At 40.4% G+C, this 27,652-nt stretch overlaps 1 protein-coding gene across 1 annotated transcript in view; it reads left to right on the top strand.

Moving 5' to 3' along the window:
• Positions 1–27,652, top strand: part of UHRF2 (ubiquitin like with PHD and ring finger domains 2) — a 109,714-nt gene that overhangs the window by 68,134 nt on the left and 13,928 nt on the right. Inside the window, exons 4-10 of the mRNA XM_083185990.1 lie at positions 3,788–4,006; positions 10,947–11,056; positions 13,263–13,449; positions 15,722–15,845; positions 18,828–18,935; positions 26,524–26,628; positions 26,740–26,846. Of these exons, the coding sequence (XP_083042116.1) occupies positions 3,788–4,006; positions 10,947–11,056; positions 13,263–13,449; positions 15,722–15,845; positions 18,828–18,935; positions 26,524–26,628; positions 26,740–26,846 (960 nt within the window). The remainder of the gene's footprint in view (positions 1–3,787; positions 4,007–10,946; positions 11,057–13,262; positions 13,450–15,721; positions 15,846–18,827; positions 18,936–26,523; positions 26,629–26,739; positions 26,847–27,652) is intronic.

The following is a 27,652-nucleotide window of genomic DNA, read 5'->3' as shown; positions in this document are numbered from 1 at the left end:
TGGGGGTGTCTCACATACAAGTCCCTCAAAGTCACATCAGAACTGAACTGGTCCCTAAAAAAATCAGTGTTTGAAATTTTCTTGAAAATTTGAGAATTTGCTATTCATATTGTAAGCCTCCTAGTGTCCAAAAAAATTAAAAGGAAGTTGAAATAATGATGGAAACATAAAGTAGACATATGGTCTATGTTAGTTATTAACTATTTTGAGTGGTATGATTATTTGTTTCACAAGCAGAAAATTTAACATTTTGCAAATTGCTAAATTTTCCATTTTTTTACGACATTTTGGTATTTTTCACAAAAAAACAGACTGTATCGACCCAAATTTACCACTAATTTGAAGTACAATGTGTCACGAAAAAACAATCTCAAAATCACTGGGATAAGTAAAAGCAAAAAAAAGTTATCCCCACTTAAGTGAGACATGTCAGATTTGAAAAAAAGGGCTCTGTCAGGAACGCAAAAACTGGCTCTGTCAGGAAGGGGTTAAGTAACAAGAATTCAAACCTAAAAAAAGTGAAAATCTAATCCGCACAAGTTTAGTTCAGGTTTGGTGCAACCATTTTGGTAAATTCCTAATGTACATATATTACCATGGGTGCAGAAGTCAACTCCTAGAATTTATTATACAAAATGCAATTTAATAAATCTAGGGGTAGAGTTCTTACACAACAAACTGGTTTAAGTAGGGTGGCCAATCCCAGAATCTGCGGGATCCTGGGATTTGGACCCCAAATTCACGGGATTTCGGGATTAAACTGCGTGTTAGACGCTGCCCAGCTGTTTCCGACACCGGCGTGCGGTCTGCGCAGCATGACTAGGTCATAGGTCACTCTACATAGGCCGCACTTCTGCCTCCGGAACCCTCCTCCTCCAGGCCAACACTCCCAGCAGCACCCGACCTATACTCCCCACTTCCCGGCGGCACATTGCCTCCCGGCGCCCGTAACACCCGCTGACTGACTTCTGCCTGCCCCAATCCCCCCTCGTTAGTAAATGTGGGGGCGTTTCCATTTAGTAATGCCAATCCTGGGATTGAGCATTTTATAAACCTTACATATTGTTGGTAAATGTAATGTGTATCATCAGTGAGAATTGCAGCCTCACAAAAATACCATCAGTTCAGCATATAACAGCGTATAACTTCACTAGTTAAGCTGCCAGGATTCAGTAATATGGGGACTGTAACGAGTGGTTTCCATGGTATTGTGCATTTGAACATTCTGTAGTAAACAGCTCATAGAATTAACTCTACAATGTGTTTTTTGTTATCTGTACCCAAACTGCTTCTAAGGTATTAGTTATTGTTTTCAGTGAAATAATGTTCGGGTGCCGGGGACCCCTCACTTTTCTAAAATTGGAGTTCTACACCACTGTTTCAGGTTCCCATCACATATTATGCATTTAAACTAAGAGCTCTACCATTCTTCTCCACACACACACACACACACACACACACACACACACACACACACACACACACTAACACTACAATGTCTCTCAAGGGCAAAAGAAAGAGTGAGAGACAATAAGTGAAAAACAGAGGAGCGCTCTGAGGAGGACACTTTCAATCATATCTGGTGGTCATGCCTGGAGGTCACACTAAATATCTTCTTGATCACGCATCAAAATAAGATATGATGTATCATCTGTGCAGCAACATATCAAATAGATTCAGATTGGAAGGTGCACTCCTCTCCATCACTCCAAACAGTAATTTCCTGTATTTGGTCTATAAGATGGACTATATAAGTATAATAATCACTCTGCCAAATTGTTTGACAAAGTTTGGAGTCCCTGGCTAGTTTTTCAGAACACCCTGTCATAATTTTTCCATAACTCTCCATTATGCACATTTTACTAGCAGTCTTCATTCTGCAGTTCTACTCTGAGGGTACAATTTTCCTCTTTCTTTTTTAACCTCCTTTCTGTTTTTCTAAATGGTCTCGCTATACTGTTATTGCTGAAGTACACACACCCTTTCATATGTAGCACTCAGGATAGCAAGTAATATCCCATTTACACCACTGCAAAATCCTGTGTTTTTCCCTCCTGGACCTGGGTCAGCGGTGGTGTAAAAGGGGTTAACCCGTGTTCCTTTACATGGAACTTCAACCCAGGTCCTGACCAGGGTAGAACACAGGCAGGACCCGGCCCGGCTCCCGTTTATAGCACTGGGGGAAGCCCAAACTCCGGACAGCAGCCTCCTGCGGTCAGTGTGGAGGTTGGGTGGGGGGCTTACACAGCTCCGCTGCTGCCTGCTGTACTCTGCAGACAGCTGCAGAGGCAGGAGGAGGTGAATGGATGTCTGTGTGCGGCATCCATGCACCTTGCGGCTGGGGGCAGCCCAGCAGCTTACCTTGGTGCTGGGCTTTCCCCCAGCGCATTTGTCTGGGACGCAGCGATCGGTGGTCCCGGCGCTTGGAGATAATGTAATTTCCAAGCGCCTTCCTCAGTTAAACTGCGGGTAGGCACTGCACACAATGCCCGAGTACTCCTGCATATGCCTTCATAATGCTAAAAATGGCTTTAAATTAATCACTTTATCCAGTACTAGCAATAGGCGCCCTTCATATAAAGCACTCACAATATCATCTCACTTGGATCAGCATTTAATGAGAACATCAGCATGACCAATTTTAGCATGTATCACAATACAGGTTGAGTATCCCGTATCCAAAATGCTCGGGACCAGGAGAATTTTGGATAACGGATTATTCCGTATTTCGGAATATTTTAATATTTCAATGATGTATTTTGAAGTATCTTGCATTTATGCTGTATAAACACATAATATACACACAAATATATTTTATTACCACATAAAATACACACAAATATATTTTAATTGTTCAAAAAACAAGGTTTCAAAACGTGAAACAAAATGTGTGTACTATCTCAGCACTGAATTTGAATGCCAAGCAATCATTGTCCTGCACATATATAGTGCCAGTTACATATCATGTCCCCAGTGATGCTGTTACAAATGTCCCCAGTGAGTTTTTAGCAAAAAAAATTTTTTTTTTCACTTTCTGAAATGTCCGTATTTCGGAATAATTCGGATAACGGATATTCGGATACGGGATACTCGACCTGTATTAACATCTGGACAACCTTTTTGGGGGAAAAAATTACATTATCTTCATCAGTGGTAGTGACAGCTTTTATATAAACTCCTAATCTTAGCGTATATCAAACTATTAATACCTGGACAACATCAGCATTTTAGAGAAAAACCTTTGTATTAATTGCATCAGCATTATACACTCCTTTACAGCAAACTACATCAGTGGAGCCCAACTCCTGTATTTAATCTATACTAGCTAGAGGTGCAGCTAGCATGAGAGGGGAGCCTGTACCCTTATACTGACTAACTGGGACAGAGTATAACTGCATTGTGCTTAGAGGGTGAATGGGCACTGATATCTCACCACACACTGCAACACTTCTGTCACCTGGGACCAGGTTTTCAGCGCTGGCTGGAATGCAGAGCAGGGCACAGACAGACTGACAGTTGTGATCCGGGATTGCATATCTCCATTAGTGTTAATGGGAGAAAGGGTAGGGATGGTGGTTATAGGTGTATTTGTGATGAATGTGACGTTTAGTTTTAGCTGACAAGATAAAGTGGTGTTCAAGGACATTGTAGCAATGGATAGTATATTCTTGTATCTTTGATTGACAAGCCATGGTCACAGTAGTCAGAAATGTGCCAATGTGATTATTATAAAAATACAGAGTCTACATTTTTATTTTAATATCTTCATTTTTGTTTTCACTTTTAGTTATCCAGAAAATGGAATAGTAGAAATTGCAACCTGCAACATGCGTCCCAGAGCGAGAACCATATTAAAGTGGGGCGACCTCAGCGTGGGGGATGTTGTTATGGTGAACTACAACATTGAGACTCCAGAGGAGCGTGGTTTCTGGTTTGATGCAGAAATAACAGACTTAAAGGAAATGTCCAGAACAAACAAAGAATTGTATGTGAAGATTTTATTGGGGTAAGATGTCAGTGTTCATACCGTAGTGTCCCAAAACACCCAATTTCTGCAGTTATTTAAATTAACAGCTTCCGGTCTCAATCTATTTTCAGTTTGAAAGTGAAGAACAAATAAACAATTGGAGATAAATAGAAATGTTCTATACATTATTTATCAAATTCAAATCTAAATTTATGACTCCTCCACTTGTGGCATTCTTTTACGATGGAAATTAAATGTTGGTCCGCAAGTTCTCCCCAACACTGTTGCAGAAGTTTTTTTTGTTTTCACCCTTCTGCCCAGTTCATCCCAAACCAGCCCAATATGGTTTAAGAGTAATGACTGTGTTGGCCATTCCATGCTTTATTATTATTTTTATAGTCATGACCGTTATATTGCAGTGTTTTATTATAGTATAAGTAACTACAGTCAGTTTCACATTTTTTGGGGCCCTTTCTTAGGGCCAGATGCATCAAGCTTCAAAAAGTGATCAAGTGGAAAGTGACACAGCCAGCCAATCAGCTCATATCTGTCATTTTTCAAACCCAGTCTGTAACATGACAGTTAGGAGCTGATTGGCTGGCTGTTTGTCACTTTCCATTTGATCACTTTTTGAAACTTTTTACATCTGGCCCTTAGTGGTTTGTGTCTTTGACTCCATTATTTGAAACGGATTAGGTATGAAATCCCGCCGGTCAAAATCCCTACAGTACAAAAATGTTAGAGGGGATGGTACACCCAGTTAAGCGCTATCCCTGTGAGGATACCACAGAATTATGATTTAAATGTTAATAATACTCCCCTTTCTTTTTAACTTGTTTTGATGTGTAGCTTCTTTATTGTCCCCAAGGATGATCTCCCACTGAGATCATCCTTGGGGACAATAAAGAAGCTACACATCAAAACAAGTTAAAAAGAAAGGGGAGTATTATTAACATTTAAATCATAACACTGTGGTGTCCTCACAGGGATAGCGCTTAACTGGGTGTACCATCCCCTCTAAAAAATTTGTGCAGTTTTTTAGGTCCTAAAGGTTAGACCTATTTGATACACCCCAGCTGCCATCTCTTGAAGCGCCTGAGATAAAACCCAAACTTTCTCAAAACCCAAAATCCAGACAGTCAAAATCCCGAATGGGTCATAATACCGACAAGGACAAAATACCGACATTTAAAATCCCGACAAGGACAAAATCCCAACAAGGTCAAAATACTGACATATAGAATGTGCAGGTGAAACTGTCAACATGGCTTTGGGTCGCAAGGTCGACATGTTTTTTTTCACTGTTTTTTTACCCGAATGTCGACACAGTCGACATGGACACAGTTGGAGGTGAATCGCAGCCCCTCGCATCGCTCGCAATGCTTCGGGCAGTGAACAGTGAAAATACCCATGTCGACCTCACGACCTGTTGACCCAAAGTCACGTTGACCGTTTCACCTGTACATTCTATATGTCGGTATTTTGACCTTGTCTGGCTTTTAAATGTCGGGATTTTGTCCTTGTCTGGATTTTGTCCTTGTTGGTATTATGACCCATTCGGGATTTTGACCATCGGGATTTTGACTGCATACCATTTGAAACCTAGTAAATTGTTTTCCTCAAGAACAGTCTGTAAGTATGTTTTGGATCATTATTTTGCTGTAGGTTGAATCCATGACGAAATTGAAGGTAATGCATGTTGCAAAATGCTGTGCTAGCCCTTTATGTTCAAATGGCCATTCGCTCTTTGTGAAAGTTACCAACTCTTATTGCAGCATTTGAGCCTAGACCACCATGCTTTCCCTTCCATGTTTGTTGGTGTTAATTATCTTCTAACCTACACTTTTTTTTTTATTATTTTTTACGGCTTCTAGCATTTTTCCCCTTGTACCAGCTTATTCACTGGACTTGAAATTTTAAAAAGAAATATTGAAAAATATGAGTGTTCTAACATTTTTGACTTATGAGTGTTATTTGCCATCCAATTTCGTACATGCACTCCATCTTGTGTCTTTTCTCTTGGGATTTTTTTTAAATAATTATATATAATTACATTTAAAAAAAATAGTGCTGTGGTCATGGGTCATAAAAGCCATTAAAGCTTGAAGCCAGGGAAGAAGAAGATGAAAAATTCTGAAATATGTTATAGTTTTTATATAAAGGTTTAATAACATTTTAACTTTTTACATATGTGAAATTATTATATGTAACTTTACATTACCTTTTAAAAATATGGTACTTATATGTTAGTTGGGCACCCACTATAGTTACTATGCTCATACCCCCACTATCCATGTCGGCATGGAGTTGATTTTATATAGTGTGGCGAGCCACCGAGCCCGAAGGAGACGCGGAAAACTAAGCAAATAGCTTAGTGGGCGCCCAACTAACATATAAGTACCAAAAATATATTATAGAAATAAATTTAAAAAATACACACATCTTTTAGTAAACGTACACAAACGATAAGTCAGACCTACAGTAATCTAGTGCATAGATTTCTTTTTTCTGAAATCATCTGGGGGTAGAACTTTTTCACTTTGCAGAACCAACTTTATGGAATGCACTTTCTCACACATTTGGAGAGACCTCCACTCTGCAATCCTTCAAATACATGTCTCATGATTTGCCAGTTTACTAAAGCATTTTACTAATGCCCATTAAGTTTCCAATAAATTTTAACCCAAATGCTTAGTTTTTTTTTCTGCTTTTGTGTCCCTTAAAGCAGTTTGAGTTAATGGGAGAATAGTTCTACACAATTTAATAATAATAATAATAATAATAATAATAATAATTATTATTATTATGTTAATATCTTCTCTATATATGCATATGTACTAATTCCCCCAGAGATTGTCAGCTGACAGTGGCTTTATCTAAGGCTAGATTTAGGGTTTATTTTGAGGAAACTGGGTAAGAAGACCTGAAGAAGGAATCTGGGTTAGAGTTAGTATATGTGAAGCAGAAAGATGGGAGGGGGGGAAATGGAGTTGTATGCTGTTTTCACACAGTACAGACCAGAGAATTGATTTTAAGTTAACACTCCTGTAATATAAAAAGCAGGAACCAGGTTTCATATAAACCAAGAATCTGATGACAGATAAGAACCACTTGGCCCATCTAGTCTGTTATGTAGAACGTAGAGATGGTGGCATGCTCTTTATTCTTCTATACCATGAGAAGTGTTCTGATGTTCTTTACATGGTCCTCAAACCTTCAAGTGTTTTGAGAGGTGTTATTCTCCAGGTTCTTGTCCAAATTTATTGATATGGTGTATAAAGTTATTAGTTCTACAAGTGTATTGCATTCTTGTTGAGCAGTTTAGGCACAACTTGATCTGGGGGCGTATGGATAGGCAGGAGACGATTAAGTATGTCAGCAATAATTTGGCGGAATAGTTAAAGATCAGTTTTCTAGAGTATATTTGACACCGTTCTTGGTTTTGGTTTAACTGTGAGATTTTGAGTCTGAATGTGCACACAATACAGTGGATTATTTAAATGCCCAAACGGGTATGTGATAAGGTTTTGTAATAGGCCATCAAGTCCAGGCTTTTAATCTTTTGGTGTCAATTGCGATCATAATAAACTGTAAGTAGCCCAAGTATAGCGTTGTGCCTGAAAACAGTACAATTGAATTAGTATGGGGTATGGACTGATGCGCTACATGACTCTCATCTAGTGAAGTAAATTATGAAGTTGTGTTGGGAGGTAGATTGATGAGAGTGTAGGCAGAAAGCACACTGGTTGGAAGAGGTGTAGGCTACAATTTGTGGTCAAAGAGAAGACTAAGGGCTTGGGGAGCTGAGACTAAGGGGGGTATTCAATGTTAGGGGAACGGCTGTCGAGCAAGCTCGACAGCCGTGCCCCTGTCCCGTTCTCGGTCAGCTCACCAAGAGCTCGGCAGTCGGGATTCAATGTCCCGGCTGCCGAGCGGCGAGAAAGGGGCGTGGCCGCGAGTTGAGGGCGGAAATAGACGAGCTCCGGCCAAGAGCTCGTCTATTTACGGCTTTTCTCGGCAGAACGAGCCCGACAGCTTGTGATGTCGGGCTCGTTCTGCGGTGAAACCCTGTTCAATGCTGTCGGGGAAGGCAGCATTGAATAGGGCCCCGCAGCCATTTCCCCCGTCGGGAGATGGCTGCGGGTGCACGACAACGATTGAATACCCCCCTAAACCGTAAGTAACCAAATTTCTGATCCGGAGGAGGAGAACTGAAACCTGAAAGTGTTTAGTAGGGATTTTCCTCAGGATATCTGGGCAGTGGTTGCTTAATGTGCAGTGTTAAGCTGGGTACACATATATACAATCGTCGGGCCGTTCATGTGTTTATTATCGGTTTCAACTTTACAACTGTATTGGAGAATGACCCCCGCTCCCCCCAACTTGTGTGAATTGGCTAGAATAGACACTCATGTATTGATTTGTAATCAGCTGTCCCCCCAAGCAGTAAGTGTGTATATGTGGTATATCCTCAGCATAGCAATCCACCCTGTAGAGTTTCTTTCTGGAATATATTTTTTACCTCTACATTCTCCGGAGTGTGAGTTCAATTTCTTCATGCTACGTGGAACTTTGCATTTGATTTTTTCTGAGGTGCTGTGTTTTTTCCCTGGCTTTATTGTATATTATATGATATATTATATGTTGTCAGCATGAGATAAGATGATATCCGGTCTCTAGCCTGTGCTGGGAATATAAACATTGTAGACCACACGTGTTTGTGTGTACTCCAAAGTGAGACCGCACCAGATATTTCTGTCTTTTTTTTTTTTTTTTTCATGTGTGATCGTAACATATTTAACTAATTACAATATATATATATATATATATATATATATATATATATATATATATATATATATATATATATATATACACACACAGTCAATACTTGTATTTACATCTGTGATAGACATTTGTTAAACTTTCTGTAAATACACTCTGTATAATAACAACGCTACTGTTTTTAGTAAGAATAAATTTTAAGCTGAGCATAGACAAAGCATCACATATTATGCTGAATGTTTACGTTTCCCAGTTTGCAGCCAAATGACGCGAGTACCGGGTTCCCAGAATTCTCGCTAGTTTGAATAGTATCCAGAAGTCTCTGTCATGGAACTGAATGAATTAGACCATTGGTAACTTATTTCAAGTATTTTAGTTCATTTACAATGAATACTAGATTTTATCAGACTAGCTTTAAAAACTTGTCAAAAATGACAGCTTCTGCATTGTATTTTCACTTTAAGCTGTGACCATTTATAGCCCACAAACGCCCCACCCCACCCCAGTCCCTGTCTGCTCCTACCTCCAATGTCTTTCTTCACAGCTCCTTCTCTCCATATCCAGTAAGTTTCAAACAGATCAGTTTCCCTCCAAAAACTGCTTTCACTTTCTGTTACGACCTCTTTTAGCACACAAGAGTCATTTGGTCAATCAAGTTGTCACTGGCAGTACTTCACCTCATAGTGGTAAGGAGTAGTTTGCCAGATAGATAGTTGAACTTGTAAAACTTGACTGCTATTCTTTCCATTATATTGTAAATAATATATTAGATTATTTACAATAATATTGTTAAGCTAAATGCACCCACTTTTTTTAAGATGGTTATTTACGGTTGTGGGGGTGGGTGCAGAAGACTACCAGTAACAGAGTCTGGTTCACTTGCCAAAGCAAATTTTCTCTCTAATGGACAAAACCATGTGCACTGCAGGTGGGGCTGATGTAACCTGTGCAGAGAGAGCTACATTTGTCCATTAGAGAGATTTGCTTATGCGAGTGAACCAAAATCAGGCACTTAGTGTATTTGAAACCTGCCTGGTGGTTGTGTATATGACCTGCTCAGAAGAGACCATCTAGGTGTATTTGTGTGTGTGTGTGTGTGTGTGTGTGTCTGTCTGTCTGTCTGAATGTGGGGGTCCTGTGCTCATAATATCTAGGGAACAAAAATCCCAGGCTCTGTACCAATGGCAACCATGGTAGTTAGGCTAATGGTTAAGACCTTAGAAGAAAAAGTTATCTTTTAATGCTAGTGGTTACTGACCTTAAGCCACATTTACACGTGTCATTTTAGCACTTATTTGCATATACTACAGTAAATACTCCGTTGAAGTATTATGTGACTATTGAAGGTAAATTTCAAGTCAAATACAATTTCAAAATGGAGAAAAGAAAAGGTTTGAATGACATGCATGCATACACCAGAAATCCTTCCTTTACATAACTTTTTGTATAAAGTCCCCTATTTGGTATTCCAATATTAGTATCTCATAGTTTATTTAATTTAGAACATAATTATTGAGTTTGAGCTAATTTGTTTGTAATATTTGTTGAATATAATTCAAAGACTAAATTTTTTTCTGATGATCCAGATGCTTTGCATATATGTGAAAACTAGCATGGATGTTCAGGTATAACTTACTTTGGTGATGTGTACACACTGTGAAGATATGCCGTGCTATGCGAGTCCCGATGCGATCAGATCGTATCGGGACTCGCATCACATGGCATGCATGCAGTGACACAATTTTGACTATATAGTGCAGATGTGCACTATATAGTCAATGCAGCCAAGACTATCTGTCTTGCGATACGTGAACGCGCATCGGGATCGCAAGCAGATCGCAAGGGTTAAAACCCTTGTGATCTGCATGCAATGCCGACATGATGTTGACTATATCGTCAACATCAGAAGGCATAATTTACCGTCTGTGCACACTATTAGTCATTAAATGATTAAGCAGAATTCTGCATCCTTGTTTGTTTATTAATTGCTTATTAAAATTGGTAAAATATGAATTTTCGAGTAATAAGCACTGACCCAGTAGGATTATATTTTTAAGAAAGCATGGTATATAGATTAAATTAGCCCGGCATTTCCTTCTCTCACCAGAGATTACTTATTTATCATAAGATGAGCTTCACTTTGATCATTTAAGCAAACCGGCATTTTGACACATATGCATTTTTTGTGTTTCAGTGCTGCTGGTGATGCCATTAATGACTGTAAGGTTAATTTTCTTGAAGAAATATACAAGATAGAAAAACCTGGAGCATATCCTTTGTCATCTGGAGATGGAGAATTTAAAAGTATGTTTTGTGGATGGGAGTTGTCATGGTCAGGGATGAATATGCCCCACAGAAGCCATACTCTTCCCATTGTTTAGAGAATACAATGCCTAGCTATTTGTGTGCTATGTATTTTCAGTCATATAGCTCTTCACAGTGAAAAATGGCCGCTCATCTCATGAAAGTGAGGTATAAAAAACCGTATTAGATGCATTCAAAAACAAAAGCCAAACACAACTAGTGTTTCAATCCTAATTCAATCCTGATCGCAGGGCAAATTTGTTCTTAAAATGGGCAAAACCATGCTGCACTGCAGGTGGGGCAAATCTAATTAGCCCATACACATATGAGATATTGTATACATCATTTCGACCACATCTGTTCAATAATTGAATGATTGTAAGCATATTTTAGTCACCATGTGAAGCGATGTGGCATTGAATGTGCTGCACATAATATCCATCTAATTGCAGTGGCGATCACATGGTTTTTAACCACATGTGATCGCTGAAATGTAATCCACATGTAGGGGGGGGGGGGGGCAGCGGGAGCACTTTCTGTGGCATTGGGTTTGGGAAGAGGGGACCAGATGGACCGCTAGCGGCATCTGTCTGAGTAGCATAATGTTGTAAAGGAGTGCTAGTGGGAGGTGGGGGTCAACGGCGGCGGCATAATTACAAAAAAAAATGTTTAACACTGAGCAGCCCTCTGATTGGCCCAGTGTTTAAAACTGTTTTTCAAATTCTGCCACTGCCACCTGCTAGCGCTCCTTCACAGCGGTACACATACACAGTACAATATTCCTGTGTGTTTTAAACTAGATCACATCGCATTGCATGCGATCGAATCACATGCGATTTGTATACGATGCAATTGGATGCCTAGTTCAAAAAGCATGGGCTGTACAGACTTTGTGCTGTGCGATGGGATGCCCGCGGGAGTGTGCATCGCACAGCACCCTCGCACAGTGTATGGACACCTTCAGCTACTCCGCCGCCCGCCCTCTTTTAGCACCTGATGTGCCATCACAGGTAGTTTAGGCACCACAAGATACAATGGGACATCGCATTGTGAGGTCGCATTGCATCCGATTGCATAAGTGTATAGTGTTGGATTTGGGTTTTTTTTTTTCTGTGCAGGGTAAATGCTGGCTGCTTTAATTTTCACTGCAATTTAGAGTTAATTTTCAACACACCCCACTCAAATGTACATTTCTGCACATGTTTTATTTGCCCCACATGCAGTACACATGGTTTTGACCATCATTAAATATTTGCGGCTTATTCCCCGTAAATGCCAATTTTATTCAAGAGTAAATAAACACAAATAGATTTCCAAGACCGAGGTCCACTTAATCTCACCTATAGCCCCAAATCCCATGGGAAACTTGCCATCTAAAGATGATGTTGGCCTTCGCTACAGATCACAAATTTTGCTAGCAGCGGGCTTACATGGAATCCTTCCTGGCAATTCCTGGCAATACCCTCTATGCAAATGCAGAGTCAGCAGGACTGCACGTGCACAGCGGATTACATTACAAATTTATTTCTGGATACATTTGCCTCCTATTCTGCACATTTACAATAATATAATGTACATTTTATTCTAAAGGATATCCTGTCCCTTTTAGCAGTGGTGGCTCCAGAGGTGGGGCTGCAACACCAACTGCCAACCAGAATGCTTCCAGACATAGACAGCTGAGACCCACTGACCAATTGAACTTACAATAATTTACATTGCCTAGCTATAAGCAGCCTAGCTGGTGTTCAAGCTGACTCACAATATGCAGATTACAACTGATGGAAGTCTGCCCATTTCCATGTTGTGACAGCACCGTGGCTCCACTTTACCATTACATTTGACATACTGCTATCCGGTGACTTTTGGCACTTCCCTGTAATATGTTGCCTGTGTGAGCGTTAGTTATGTTGTTCTAGTATGACTTGGTAGGAGATGTATCACGCCTTTTGTGTGAGAGAGAGAATATTGTTGTCCATAGTACCCAATCGGCTTCTGTTATTTATGAACTCAATTAAAAGTTTGTCTATTTTATTATGGGCAACCTCTCCCCATTATACATCTTGAAGGCTTGATCTATATCCCCATAGTATTATTTTTCCCTTAAGGTTACTTATGCTCCTTGATTATCTTCTGGAGTTGTAGACGGACTGCTGTAACAGACATAACCGACCATACTATGTGTCCTAACCGCAATGTCATCTCACAGGGAAAAGTGGCCCAGAATGTAAACATTGCAAAGCTGACCCAGACTCGGAATGCAGGTTCTGCTCTTGTTACCTGTGTGGGGGAAAGCAGGATGCCCACATGCAGCTTCTGTGTGATGAATGCAACATGGCCTATCACATTTACTGCCTGAATCCCCCATTGCCCAAGATACCAGAAGATGAGGATTGGTATGTATGATGAAATAAAGACAATGGGCCTAATTCAGTCTTGATTGCCGGACAGATTTGTTCTCAAAATGGGAAATACCATGTACACTGCAGGTAGGGCAAATATGTAACAAATATATAACATGCGCAGTTAGATTTGGGTAAATTATTTTGTTTCTGTGCAGGGTAAATACGGGCTGCTTTATTCTTGCACTGCAATTTCGATTTCAGTTTCAAGACACCACACCTAAATCTAAATCTCTCTGCACGTTACATCTGCCCCACCTGCAGTGCACATGGTTTTGCCCATTTTGAGAACAAATGTCTGCAATTAGGTCTGCATTAAACCCAATATTAGGGGTTCATTTAAAAATATATATTTGTAGAATTGTTTTAAATGTACACAAGTCAGCTGAACTAGATAAATGCTTACATACAGCGGATTTGCCACATATATTTTTTTTATTTTTTGGGGGGAATTCATTTTAGCCGTTTTATCCCTAGAACACCAACTGTATCATATTTGCTACATGAGTTTCCGAGAACTCTGCGCCATCAATACTTTCCTGATACATCTCACCTGGTGTATACAGACTGATATGTGTCTTCTGCCCTCTGGTGGATTATCCATGCATTGCAGGCACTGCAGTGCTTTTGAATACAATTTCTGAAATGACTACATTCAGTTGCTGACCGATATATTTTAGCATTAAATGATTCAGCCGATTCATATGATCATTTATCTGCGAATCCCCAAATTTCTTTGTATTGCATTTCATGATTGAATATGCATATACATAGTGTATTTTTGATTGTTTACTAATTATTTATAAAAAAATTCTTATATAGCACCTTCATTGCACTTTACTAGTGGGAGCAAAAGAGTAATGAACCAGGACTGCAAAATAACAGATAGAAAAACAGAGATTTTCTAGGGAAATATTCATTTATATACAAGGATTACTCCTTCCAGTTCTGATTTAGATGTGCTGTGTAACCTTTGATGATATGGTGTGAGGATCTATGAAATTACTATTCACCAATGTGAGTATTTTAACAAATGCTCTGATTTTGTGAACTAAAGGTGCCCACACATGGCTAGATATCAGATGAAATCCGATATCTGTCCAATTCCCTTTGAAATCCAGAACACCCCTGTTAATGGCCACACACAACGATTTGAGTAAATGATCAGAGTGTTCAGGGTCTGCCGCTCCACTCGCCTCCACACCTGTGCAAGCGCCTCTGCACCTCCACAGCTGGAAGACAGAGAGAGAGGCAGGCGGTGGGCAGGAGATTCCAAATTAATGGGCCACTGCTAGCTCAGCCAATCAGTGGCCGCCCTATTCATTTGAAATCTCCGGCCTGCTGCCGTCCTGTCTCTCTGACTGCCGTTGGCAAAGATGCGGGGAGACGATGCAGGTGCTTATCCCCTCCCCACACCTGGCCACATTGTTCATCATGCCCACACATGGAACGATGTGGCCATAATCCTGCACGATGGGTCATTCATCTTTTCGCCTTCTGAAGAGACCAGCAGGCTCGATGAACGACCCGTGGGCCCCCAAATCGGATCGTTATCAAGCCATTGGTCAATACAATAGGTCGGAAACAGCCATATCGTTTAAAAAATTATTAAAATGGGTAGTGAGAACATTGTTTGCCACTCTCTTACTAGAGCACTAATGTACTATTAACCCATAACATGGTAATGCAGATGCACAGTGATGGGTCCCAGACAGAGGTTGCACAGAGGGGAGGGTCTTTCTCGGTTCTCCTCGAAATATGGATGTGATTCCTCTTGATTCAGCTCCTCCCCAGTCTCCTCCCCCAGACACTGATTATATACTTTCTCCTTACTGTGATGCCTGTTCCATGCCTCCTCAGGAGAGTGCCTGCCCCTGCCCCAATACTTCACTCTTACGCCAGGTTTTCCGTAAGAATGAAAGTTACAATAAATAGCTGCAGAGCATGTCAGGAAAAGGTGACTATGGTCTCCAGTGTTCACCATGGCTTCAGAAACACATTTAGCCGGTAAAAAAATAAATAATCTGATTTTTGTTCCCAAAGTGCAACAGAATACGCTGGTGCTATTTAAGTAACCGTCAAGCCCCCATTTGGATCTGTTTTTACACTGCTATGACCAAGGCAGCCTCGGCTCTAATACAGTGCACATAAGTCAGTGTTCCTGTAATTATCCTTTCTTTTCATGGTGTGGGTGGTGGAAGTATTGTCTTTATCACATTGAAATGAAGTAGTACCTCCTAGAAAATGCATTTTCCCTTTCTCTTAGGTATTGCCCTTCCTGTAAGAATGATTCCACAGAAGTGGTGAAGGCTGGGGAAAAGCTGAAACAGAGCAAAAAGAAAGCAAAGATGCCTTCAGCTAGCACGGAGAGCCAGAGAGACTGGGGGAAGGTACGGCTTGCTACTGGCTTCCTTATACACTGACCTGTCCTTCTTTTATGCTTTACAGCACAGGTCTTCAACCTGTGGCCCTCCAGATGTTGTGGAACTACATGTCCCAGCATGCCCTGATGTTTTTTGGCATGCTCTTATAGGAAAAAATGTGGCAATGCATGTTGGAACATGTAGTTTAACAACATCTGGAGGGCCACAGGTTGAAGACCCATGCTTTACAGCATTGTGTATTGTACTTTATTTGTCACTGTAGTGCAGTGGTCAGGGAACAGGGGTAAATTGCCCCAAATGGGGTAAAAACTAAATCCCTGGGGGTAATAGACGGTCATGCTGACGAGACACAGCCGGGCATGCATGTGAATCTATATGCATGCCTGGCTGTGTCTCGGCAGTGGGACCGTCCATTACCCCCAGAAATTTTATTTCAGTGCATATAGAATCTATATATACATTCTACATGCATGCCTGGCTGTGTGTGTTACAGTACTGTAGTTTACAAGGACCTGACTCAATGCAGTGTGTCAGGCCCTTGTGTATAATGCGCTAGCCTGTGTGATGCCCCGAGTCCCGCCTCCAAGTCTGACCACTTCTTCAGTAGAGTTGACTAGTTGCTGCGCCATCTCGGCAGCGTGCAGTCTGTACTGCCGCTGCAGCACCGACTTTCTTTGCCTGGTTATAGGCTCCTGTCCAGGTATACCCATCTCTAGTCTATGGGAAAAAAATTGATAATTATATCATCTTGAAATACTAATGGTGTGTACACATGATACAATTTGCCATTTGATTTGACTATATACAGTAAAAATCGAATCAGGATTGCACAGACATTGAATGGAGATAGAACATGTTTTTAACCTTTCGCTCCCAATTCGATGCAGATGCGCGCTACCGTTCAGCTCAAATCGTATAGCCAAATAGACAGTGCAACAATGACTATATATTACACATCTGTACTATATAGTCAAAATTTAATGCATGCGTTTTGGCTTGCCATGCAATTCAATCCCGATCGAATAACAAGGCTATCGCACCCTGTGTACACACCATAATAGTTTCCTGAACATCGCATTATCGATGGCTATGCCACATACAGCCTGGCAGAGATTGACACACACAGCCATACATGGTCATCATCATCATCAATGGCTGCCAGGCTGTGTACCGTACTAGTAGGATATATTATCAATTTCTAGGGGTACAGTGTGTATTACAAATATATAATTTCCTTTCAAATCAAGGCAGCTAACATCGGCGTATCTAAATATATATTTTGAGGTAAAAAAGTTCCCTGACCCCTTCTGTAGTGTGATATATTATCGCTGTATTTCAACATTGTTTAGCTTTTCTCCAGGCAGTTCAAACTGAATTGAGTTAAGTGATCAGAAACTATTGGTTTTATCCCTGACTGCATTAATCATCTCTGACAAATCTCTACATTATTATAGAGATTGAAGGAAATTATTTGCCCCTTGACCTACATTTCATACTGTCCATGCAATACACATAAAAGGTCTGTGCTGTGATCGGGCAGTGAACCTAAATGCCACATTCCTAAGACAATATCAGAGCAGGCTGGTAATCTTGGACTATTAGCATCATTTCCATTAGTGAGAGAAGCCCGGCTTACATCCTGAAAGTGACTTGGTGTACTCTCTTCCTAAGCGCTCAGGGATCTCTGTGCAATCGATGAGATTACTTCTGTGTAAAGCGAGATTATTTATTTGACACGTGAAAAAAGAAAGCTTCATTTCAAATAGATGTCCGTTTCATATAAATCACAATACTGCATTGTTGGTATGGTTTGCAGATAAAGTGGATAAATGCACTTTGATTGATTGACCCTTTTGTATTTTCAGTACTTCATATTGAAATCCCAGAAAATATCTAAAAATAATATAATTGTTGGTACTTGTGTATTATCTGGGCGCCTGATTTTTTCATTGCATGCCACTACTTAAGGCATGCAATGCAATGCAATGCAATGCGATTTTTCATTGTAAAGACCAGATTTTTAATTGTATAGTCAACCATGGGTGATTTCATACCCCCACTATCCAACTACGCATGGAGTTGATTTTATATAGTGTGGCAAGCGTAGCGAGCCACCGTGCCTGAAGCGTGGCGAGCGCACGCGGATGACTTTACATGTATTCTGACTTTACATGTATTCTGGCATATCATTTTTTTTTAAATCCATTACATTTTTTTTTTTTTTTACAAATAAAATAAAATAATTCCCATAAGGTAATGTTTACCTTAATGGTAAAAATTTGCATAAAATACTATTTCAGATCCTAATAATAACAAAGATAATCGCCAAATATGAAGTCAGGTCTAGTATCCAGTAGTATATCTTAAGTAGATTTGTGTTTGACTTGGGTAGAAATTATTTGAAGGTTAATGGGCAGCAGTCCTTTTATGCAGCGCCTAGGCAATCTGGATTGGACAGGTATCCTGGTCCTTAGGGGGAGGGGTTTAATGGCCTGTAGGTAAGTGGGTGATGAAGCTGTGGTGTAATTCTATTTGTTGTAGGGAAAGATGAAGTCCTGATAAGATAAGAGAAGACAGACAACAATGAGTGCAGCAGATGAAGTGTCCAGAGTTCTTGAAAGACAATCCAATGAGGAGGCCACAAATTGGTGGCAAAGTGCATTTGAACCCTGCCTCTATGGTCCAACTGCTAGCTGGAGGCTAGCAGCAGTACCTTTTCTATTGTACCTATCCCTTTCAAAGTTATTTACACTTCAGTAACCACTGAAAGGGGGTTTCTGCTGCGCTCTATCATATCTTTTTATGGCCTGTTTCCAGCTTAAAATGTGTGACATTAGTTTACCTGACGTCTGCTGGATGTGCTGATGATTGGTGGCCTTGAAAATGTTTAGTGACCAAGAAATATATTTTTATTTTTAGCCCAGAGTTGATCTGTTTTGTCAGTTACATTATTTACAGTATTATAACACTGCTGCCTTTTCTTTAAAGGGAATGGCTTGCGTTGGCCGCACAAAAGAATGCACGATCGTCCCTTCCAATCATTATGGTCCGATCCCTGGAGTTCCTGTAGGAGCAGCATGGAAATTTAGAGTGCAGGTACTTGTTACTTAGCATATACATAAACTATTCAAGAATGTAATAAATGTTTACATTTAAATTTATATAAAGACTGATGGCCGTTTCTCTGCGTTCATGTAGTAAGTTTTTATTATACACGAGAGGCTTAAAGCAGACTTCAAAAAGGAACATTAAATCTGGTTTATTTAGGAGCAGATTCTGTTGAAACATGCATTTATCGCTACTTAGCCTTAATGTTCCTTAAGGGGATGCGGTCAATTTACCTACAATCAAAATCCCGACGGGGATTGTACATACTTTACAATCCCAGTGTAGATGAAGGGGGGATATAATAGTGTGCCCGAAGCACGGGGTTCATGTTGACCTATGTCAACATACAGACCCAAAAAGTATGAAAAACCTGTCTAATTTTTGACCTGTCTATATTTTAGATGTAGGTATTTTGACCATGTCAGTATTTTGACCGTCGGGATTTTGATAATAGGTAAATCATACCGAACCCTCCTTAAGGCACAATAGCTGTAAGATGGTGCAGGCTTCTCCGGTATCCAGCTATTGTAGTATAATTAACCCTTTGAGTGCCAAATTAATTTGTAAACCTAGGTGTGAAAATTGACAAGCAAACAGTTGTATTAATCATAATGACCTGTAATGTTTACCTTATATAGAAAATATAATTATCCCCTTCCCGACATATGACGTATATATACGTCATATGTCGGTTGGGGGTGAATCAAGCCAGCTCACGGAGTGAGCTGGCTTGATAGAGAGCAGGTAATGGCTGTATATTACAGCCATGTCCCTGCTCTCACGGCCACGAGCGGCGAGTTCGCCGATCGCGGCCGTTTAACCCTTTAAGCACCGCGGGCAAAGCGCCCGCAGTGCTTAAATAGCTGATCGGAGGGGGGGCGCCCCCCTCCGGCGCCGATCGGGGCCCCCCGCAGCGCGATCGGAGGGTGCCGATCGGTTGCCATGGTAGCCAGGGGTCTAATGTAGACCCCTGTGCTGTCCGTGTATTCATACCTATTACATCCTGCCTCAGGCAGGATGTAATAGGAAGTGAAAAAAATCACTACGTTCAGCCATAGAGCTCTATGGCTGAACCTAGTACAGGCGATCGCGCCCCCTAGTGGTCAAGTACACTAGGGGGCCTTGTAGTAAAAGTAAAAAAAAAAAAAAAAAAAGTTTAAAAATAAAAAAAAAATAATAAAATATTAAAAGTTCAAATCACCCCCCTTTCCCCATTTCCCAAATAAAAATAAATAAATAATAAAAAAAATAAACATATTTGGTATCGCCGCGTTCCTAAAAGTCCGATCTATTAAAATATAACATTAGTTATCCCGCACGGTTAAAGGCGTAAACGGAAAATAATCCCCAACGCCAAAACTACGCTTTTTGGTCGCATCGCCTACCCAAAAAAAAATAGCTAAAAGAGATCAGAAAGTCGCCCATATCCCATAATGGTATTAATTAAAAAGTACACTTCAGCCCGCAAAAAATGAGCCCTCACCCAGGTCCGTAGGTGGAAAAATAAAAAAGTTATAAGCCGCAGAACATGGCGACGCGACGCAAATTCGAAAAACCGTAACATTTTCTATTTTTTTTTTTAGTGGTAAAATGTAACGAAAACTATATAAGTTTGGTATCACCGGAATCGTAACGACCCATAGAATAAAGATAACCCATCATTTTAAACGAACTATGAACTCCAAAAAAACCGTAACCAGCGCAAAATTGTGGAATTGCGTTTTTTTTTTTTTTTACCCCACATTGAATTATTTCCTGATTCCCCAGAATATTATACGGTATAGTAAATGGTACCATTAGAAAGTACAACTTGTCCCGCAAAAAAAAAGCCCTCATGTGTCTATATAGCCGGAAAATTAAAAAAGTTACGCTTATTTGAACACAAGGAGGAAAAAAAAAAAAAAAATTACCTTAAAAGGCAATGTCGGGAAGGGGTTATTATTTTTTTTTACACATTTTTATTTGAATTTATATAACAAATGTGAGTGATGCTGGCATTCTTATCTGATATTTTGCACATCTCTCAGAGATGTTAGCACTAAAAAGAGTTAAATAGAGACTACTAGTAGTGCATTGGTAGTTTCTTAAAAAAAAAGAATGCTAAATGCCTGTAGATCTGCACAATATGTATTTTTCACATTAAAAATAAGCAAACCAGTACAAAGAATAAGAAGCAAAAAACAGAACAGAAATCATGTCATATTGTACACATTAGAAAGACCAGATAAAACTATTCAAAGCAGCAGAACTTCTCTAATAACAATGCAGACCCTCAAGAATAACCAGACATGCATATCCTAATTAACACCACCACTGCGAGCATACCTGGTTGTATACCAGCTAAAGTCAGACTATAACTTATCTGTTTATCAGCAGAAAGGTAGTGCCCAAATACCATATATCACATGGTTTGTAGCATCATTAACCAAAGTCAGCCAGCTATGAAAATTGGCAGGATCAATCCCAAGCCATTTTCTAGCTACAGCAACCTTGGTCAAGGTCAAAAGCTTGAACGTGCATATCAGCTGAGACTCTTCCAGAGAGAAACTAGAGAGACGGGGTCAAATGGTGAGACGACTGGTACAGTAGCACAGATACAGACCAAAACTGGATTACATAAGTGCTGCACAGCCCAACATTCCCAAAAGCAGATGCTAGAACCTGGTCTCCGATATCCCACACCTAGAACATTTGGAGTTAATCCAACTTTCCATATTAAATAGACTAAGTGGAGTGTAGTATATTCTATGGGGACCATAACAATATATTGTTGGTAGCAAAGACAGGCAGTGGCATCCCAAATTACATTATTTATTAATGACTATGGCTCATGCATGAGGATCGTCAAGTGAAATGCCGTTTGGTTTTCACTATCAAAGCAGAATTAAAAATTCAAAGTGTAATAGAAACAACCTTTTAATTCCCCATAGTGCTATAGCTTCCTAACGGGAGACCAAAAAATAGTCAAATTAGGAGCATGAACCTAAAATTTAATCTGGTCAAAAGTCCTGATCAGTGTATCTTTGGTAAATATTACCAAAATTAGTCGTGCCATATAAAGATCAAAACTGCCCAACTCTGGTAACCTGTCTTTGTCTCACAATGGTGTATTGTACACCTGGGATCCAAGTAAGCTATTTGCGGTCATCCAGACCTCAATAGGCTGGTTCATTGTAGGAATTTATTTTAAGCACATTGTCCTATAAGGAGAAACTCCAAGGAAGATAATGACGAACCAAATTTCTAACCCAGAAAGCTCATCAGGGTACAAGTACTATAGACTAAAGTCTCTTTAAGCAGTATTTGTAAAATACACATTTTACCTCACTTTTCTCAAATCTCCCTCAGTTCATCCTTCTGCACCAGGTTATTGAAAGCAGCACAGATCTGGCTTTAAAAAAATATTCTAGAGGCCTCAAGTGTAACATCCTTGACACATACATACATAGAAGTATATCTACAGTGGCGTCAAAGCCACCAATCATTGGCATCTTTGACCAATATTTACGAAATGGCAATAGTAACAAATGCTAAACTAACCTGATTTAACATTTATTTATATTGCAGTTTTAAAACTATTGCTCAAATCCATCCCATAGTAGATCTATACAGTTGTCTTTTTTTTGTAGGTTTCAAAGCATCATCTCACTTGTTTATTTCATTATTCAAGATGTTTGCAGTGCAGCTGTTGAGACAATTTGAACAGGTTTCTGGTAGAGGTAGATCTATTTTGTAGTTCTTTTGTAGAATTTATCACTACAGATATCGAAAATCTGATATTTTTTTTTTCCTTTTTTCACTACGTGATAGTGACACCTTTTTGTATTCTGATAGTTCAATGTACACAAAAAAAATGTATGCCCAAAATTATAGAAAATATTGTGTAACCTCCAGGCTATGTGTATAAGAAGCATTTATGCATTTTCTGTTTTTATTTTGTCCCATCCTCACATTTTGGTATGCAAATATTCCAATTACGGGACAGTCAGCACTCTAAAACACTGCGGGTCCCAAGCATTTCACACATGTGATACTCATCCTGTGATGGCACTCAGAGGAAACCAAGATAATTTAGTGCTTGGCATAAATAATTGAACCCACTCTTAACTAGTATTGAATAATTATGTGAAGCTTAACTATTGAAGGATCTTAGATACAGTCAATTTGCCAGAAATAGCTCCACGGACTTGGCTATAATTAGTAATGGTACTGCTAGCCAGGTTTCTGCCTTGAATAATATATAAATGCAAAAAGCACATTATAAGTTTACGTTAGCTGTGAATTCACTTATATGATTGTTTAAATGCTAATGTGATTTGCAGGAAAAAAAAATTATAATATAAAATTTGTTCAAACAATGACAAGGAATTTGTGATCTACGGATGGCATGCCAACTGGTAATACAATCTTCTGCAGAGCATAATCTGAAATCCTGTCCTGAAGGCAGCCAAGGGTGTAATTAAAGAATAGGTGAATAACTTACAAACTAAAATTTGTTTGAATGTGGAAGAGCTGGACAGAGAAAAGTAAAATGATTTATATGTGGATCAGCTCTCTCTTCTCCAGTAGGTCAGTTAATAATTTCCCAACAGCAGCATTAACATCATATCGCATTTCATGCGATGCTGTTACAGGTTTAAAGAAAAGTGGAAAAGTTAGAGGCTTTATGTGTATGTGACTACACCAGCAAAAATGTTAAAGCAAGGAGGGTGATTCTTATCACCGTTCCTGCCGACAAATGTGCTTTATTTGTGTTCACAGCTTCCTGATGTGGAAGCAGAAATGTTCCTGTCTGAGTGCACAAAGGCCCACTTTTCACTTTGCGCCAAGTACTTTAGTTGTATTTACTGTTTTGTACATTGATTTCTGGGCACGATAAAATAGTAGGTACCCAAACACTTGCATACTGCCCCATCTAAAGTAACGGGGGGATATGGATTTATGGTAGCCCATTAAATAATTGAATCTCCCCCCCAAAAAATACAACACTGTACTGTTAGCAGGTGCGCTTGTAATATGGTGATGATACTGTACATGCCAATGTGAATTATAAATGTCTAGGGAAGGCCAGCTAGAGTACCGCATTATATGTACAGCTCTTCAAATCACAGTCAGGTGCTTGTTTAGAGACACATAAATTGCGTCTCTATTAGATCAATGGGATGCCATTATAATCCCGGTGTTCAAAATTCCAACGCCGAAATCCCGATACTTTCTCCCTCTGTGGGTGTCCACGACACCCATAGAGGGAGAATAAATGAGTGTGCTGAGCGTAGTGAGGCACCAGGCCCGCTGCGTAGCGAGCCCATAAGGGGGCGATCCACGTGTCGTCGTCCCCCCCCCCTTGTCGGGATTCCGGCGTCGGTATTTTGAACGCCGGGATTTAGAATCACTCCCCGCTCAATATGGTTATTGCAAGGACTGGAATTCATTAGTTAGTGAGAATACCTAATGCCAACATATTCTATACCAGTAGTAGCCAACCCTAGCCCTCGAGAGCTACCAACAGTTCACATTTTCCAGACAACCTAGCTGCTGCACAGCTGCACTCATTAATCACTGACACATTTTAAAAGACACACAGGTGGAGCTAATTAGCTCACTTGTGATTCTGTGAGGAGACCTGCAAAACATGCACTGTTGGTAGCTCTCGAGGACTAGGGTTGGCTACCCCAGTTCTATACTGTACATTGACATGAATCTGAAGGTGAATATAACCCTGTCCAAATCTGTTTACAATCAAAGAGGTATGACAAGCGCTTGTTACATAAGGTAGCGGAATAATGACTATAACTAGTGGTTACCAGCTACCAGTATTAAATCCGCCAGAGGAAACGGGCATTTCTGTACCGCCACCAATAATGTTGTGTGGCTGGACTGAGAATTCTGCTAGGTGCACACTATGGAACAATCATACAGCCGATCTTCAGCTGCACTCCAGTGTCACCACAGAGTGTGTCATAGCAGCCAGACGTTTATCAGATTTTTAGTAAACTCTTTCATTGTGTGTTTAGCATTAGTCATTGCAAAAATGTTAAGATAGTCTGATATGAGTGATTGTGCTGATATGAAAATTAATGTGGGTTCCAGGTACCCATATGTAGAGTTTTATTTTATTGTTTCTGGGTCCTATCAAACTGTTTGGTTATGAAATTTATTATGAAGGTATTAAATGTCCTCAGACCTCCGCACAAGCTATCAGTGCCAATCAAGTTTCTTAAAACCTCGCCACAATACATCTGATCACGCCACATATCCATGAAATGCCCATTACACCCTCCACATGCCCTCAGACATCCCTCATATGTCCCTTGGATCACTGACATATGCCCACAGACTACCCCCTATTATTAATATGGCTATCTGATCTCACACAATGCCCTCAACCTTCCCGTTTGCCCATCATCATACACATCTAATTCAGTTGTGCTGCTAGTAGAAAAGAGCATACTGTGGGTGTTACAGTTGGGTTATTGTTGCTGTGTGTAGTGTGATTATTACACTGTGCAAAGCCTGGAGGACACTGACATATAATAACACTCTGTGTTTAGAGCTATATACTGTGAATCTATAATCACTGATAATGCCCACGGCATGATACATCGATCTGTTTGTATATTGGCCGTTGGCTGTGCTGGACAGCCGCTATGGCAGGCATGTCCAAACTATGGCCCTCCAGCTGTGGTGAAACTACAATTCCCATCATGCCATAGTTTTGCTATTAGGAATGCTAAAACTCTGGCAATGCATGATGGGGCGTGTGGTTTCACAACAGCTGGAGGGCCACAGTTTGGACATGCCTGCGCTATGGTATGTCTGTTAATGGTATGTGTGAATCAGACATGCAGATGTGGTCTCGGTGTATATCGGCCATACAATGGAACTGGCGATATATATCGGCCAATGTGTACCCAGCTTTAAGATTTTATTCTTTGTACTGCTGGGAATCTTGTGATTATTCCTCAAGGCAGAGGGCTGCCTGTCTATTATATTAAATATATGTCTTTTTTTTTTTTCCTTTTTTTTTTTGCATCATGGTCAATGCTAGGAGGCTTGTGCCCCATTTTACCAGTAGCTGCTGTAACCAGGGATGCTGCAGAGGTCACTAAAGGGGGACTAGTGAGGGCATCAGCAATACCATTTAAACTCGCTTGGATCCGCAATTAGACTACACAGTATTCCATTATATATTTGAAATCCCTGCTTATCTTGTCATATGTACTGCAAACAAAACTTGTGAGGGAGGTAGGAATCAGTATATTCATATTTAGTGTCAGTTACAGTGGTTTACTGAAAAACCGTGTAATGTAGCATATCTTGTGCATCCTATTCACTCCGTTTTGCAAATAAGACTTTATTTAACAAGGGAAAGTGCAAAAAGACACCCGGTACTACCAAATTGCTCTGAAGAGCTATTTAACATGAAAGTTGGCTTAGATATGGACACCTCTGTATGTGTTTCAGTAAGCGTTTGTGATGTTCAGCCTTGGTTATGGGAGTATTAGAAGCTGTGAAGTCCATGCCTGAGACCCTCTGAGGTATAACTTATTCTGGATTGTTTTATTTGTATTTGTAGGTCAGTGAAGCAGGCGTCCATCGTCCCCATGTAGGTGGGATTCATGGGCGCAGCAATGATGGCGCATACTCTCTTGTACTAGCTGGAGGATTTGAAGATGAAGTGGTAAGTGTTTCCAGTTTTGTGTTTCCTTAGGAAACTAAAGCTAACTAGTCTGATAACATATCCTTGCAAAAGTATACTGAACAAACTAAAAACTAGGTTTGCATGTTTCAGGACCGAGGGGATGAGTTCACATACACAGGAAGTGGTGGTCGAGATCTGTCTGGCAACAAACGAATTGGAGAACACTCATTTGATCAAACATTGACTCATATGAACAGGTACATTATTTCTTTGGAGCATATGAGAGAAATACATTTCAGAACACTTAGGTCAGGCCTGACCAACCTGTGGCTCTCCAACTGTTGTGAAACTACAAGTCCCAGCATGCCATGCCATATTTTGCTATTGAGTTATGCTAAAACCGGGAGCACAGCAGGGTGGCATTTACCTGCTCTCGCAGCCCAGTGACTAGGTATGATTGGGACCCATTATCCGCAATTCTCTGTGAAGCATTGGGATCTAAAGAAGCAGCAAAAGAACCCAGAGCTGGCCATTTACAAATATGTACACATTAGACTGGATACAGTATTAATAATTATATAGCAGTGTTTCCAAAACTCAGTCCTCAAGGACCCTATACATTGCATGGTTTCCAGATATCCTAGTGGCTGCACAAATGTATGTATTAACCCCTTCCCGACATATGACGTACATGTACGTCATATGACGGTTGCGGGGGAATCAAGCCAGCTCACGGAGTGAGCTGGCTTGAAAGAGAGCAGGTAATGGCTGTATATTACAGCCAGGTACCTGCTCTCACGGCCACGAGCGGCGAGTTCGCCGATCGTGGCCGTTTAACCCTTTAAGCACCGCGGGCAAAGCGCCCGCAGTGCTTTAATAGCTGATCTGAGGGGGGGCTCCCCCCTCCGGCGCCGATCGGGGCCCCCCGCGGCGAGATCGGAGGGTGCCGATCGGTTGCCATGGCAGCCAGGGGTCTAATGTAGACCCCTGTGCTGGCCATGTCAGCATTCCTATTACATCCTGCCTGAGGCAGGATGTAATAGGAAGTGCTGAAAATCACTAT

Source organism: Crinia signifera, chromosome 1, assembly GCF_055691185.1.
Source record: "Crinia signifera chromosome 1, ASM5569118v1, whole genome shotgun sequence".
Classification (NCBI taxonomy): Eukaryota; Metazoa; Chordata; class Amphibia; order Anura; family Myobatrachidae; genus Crinia; species Crinia signifera.
The sequence above is the reverse complement of the archived record's forward strand: the minus strand, read 5'-3'. Positions and strand labels throughout refer to the sequence as shown.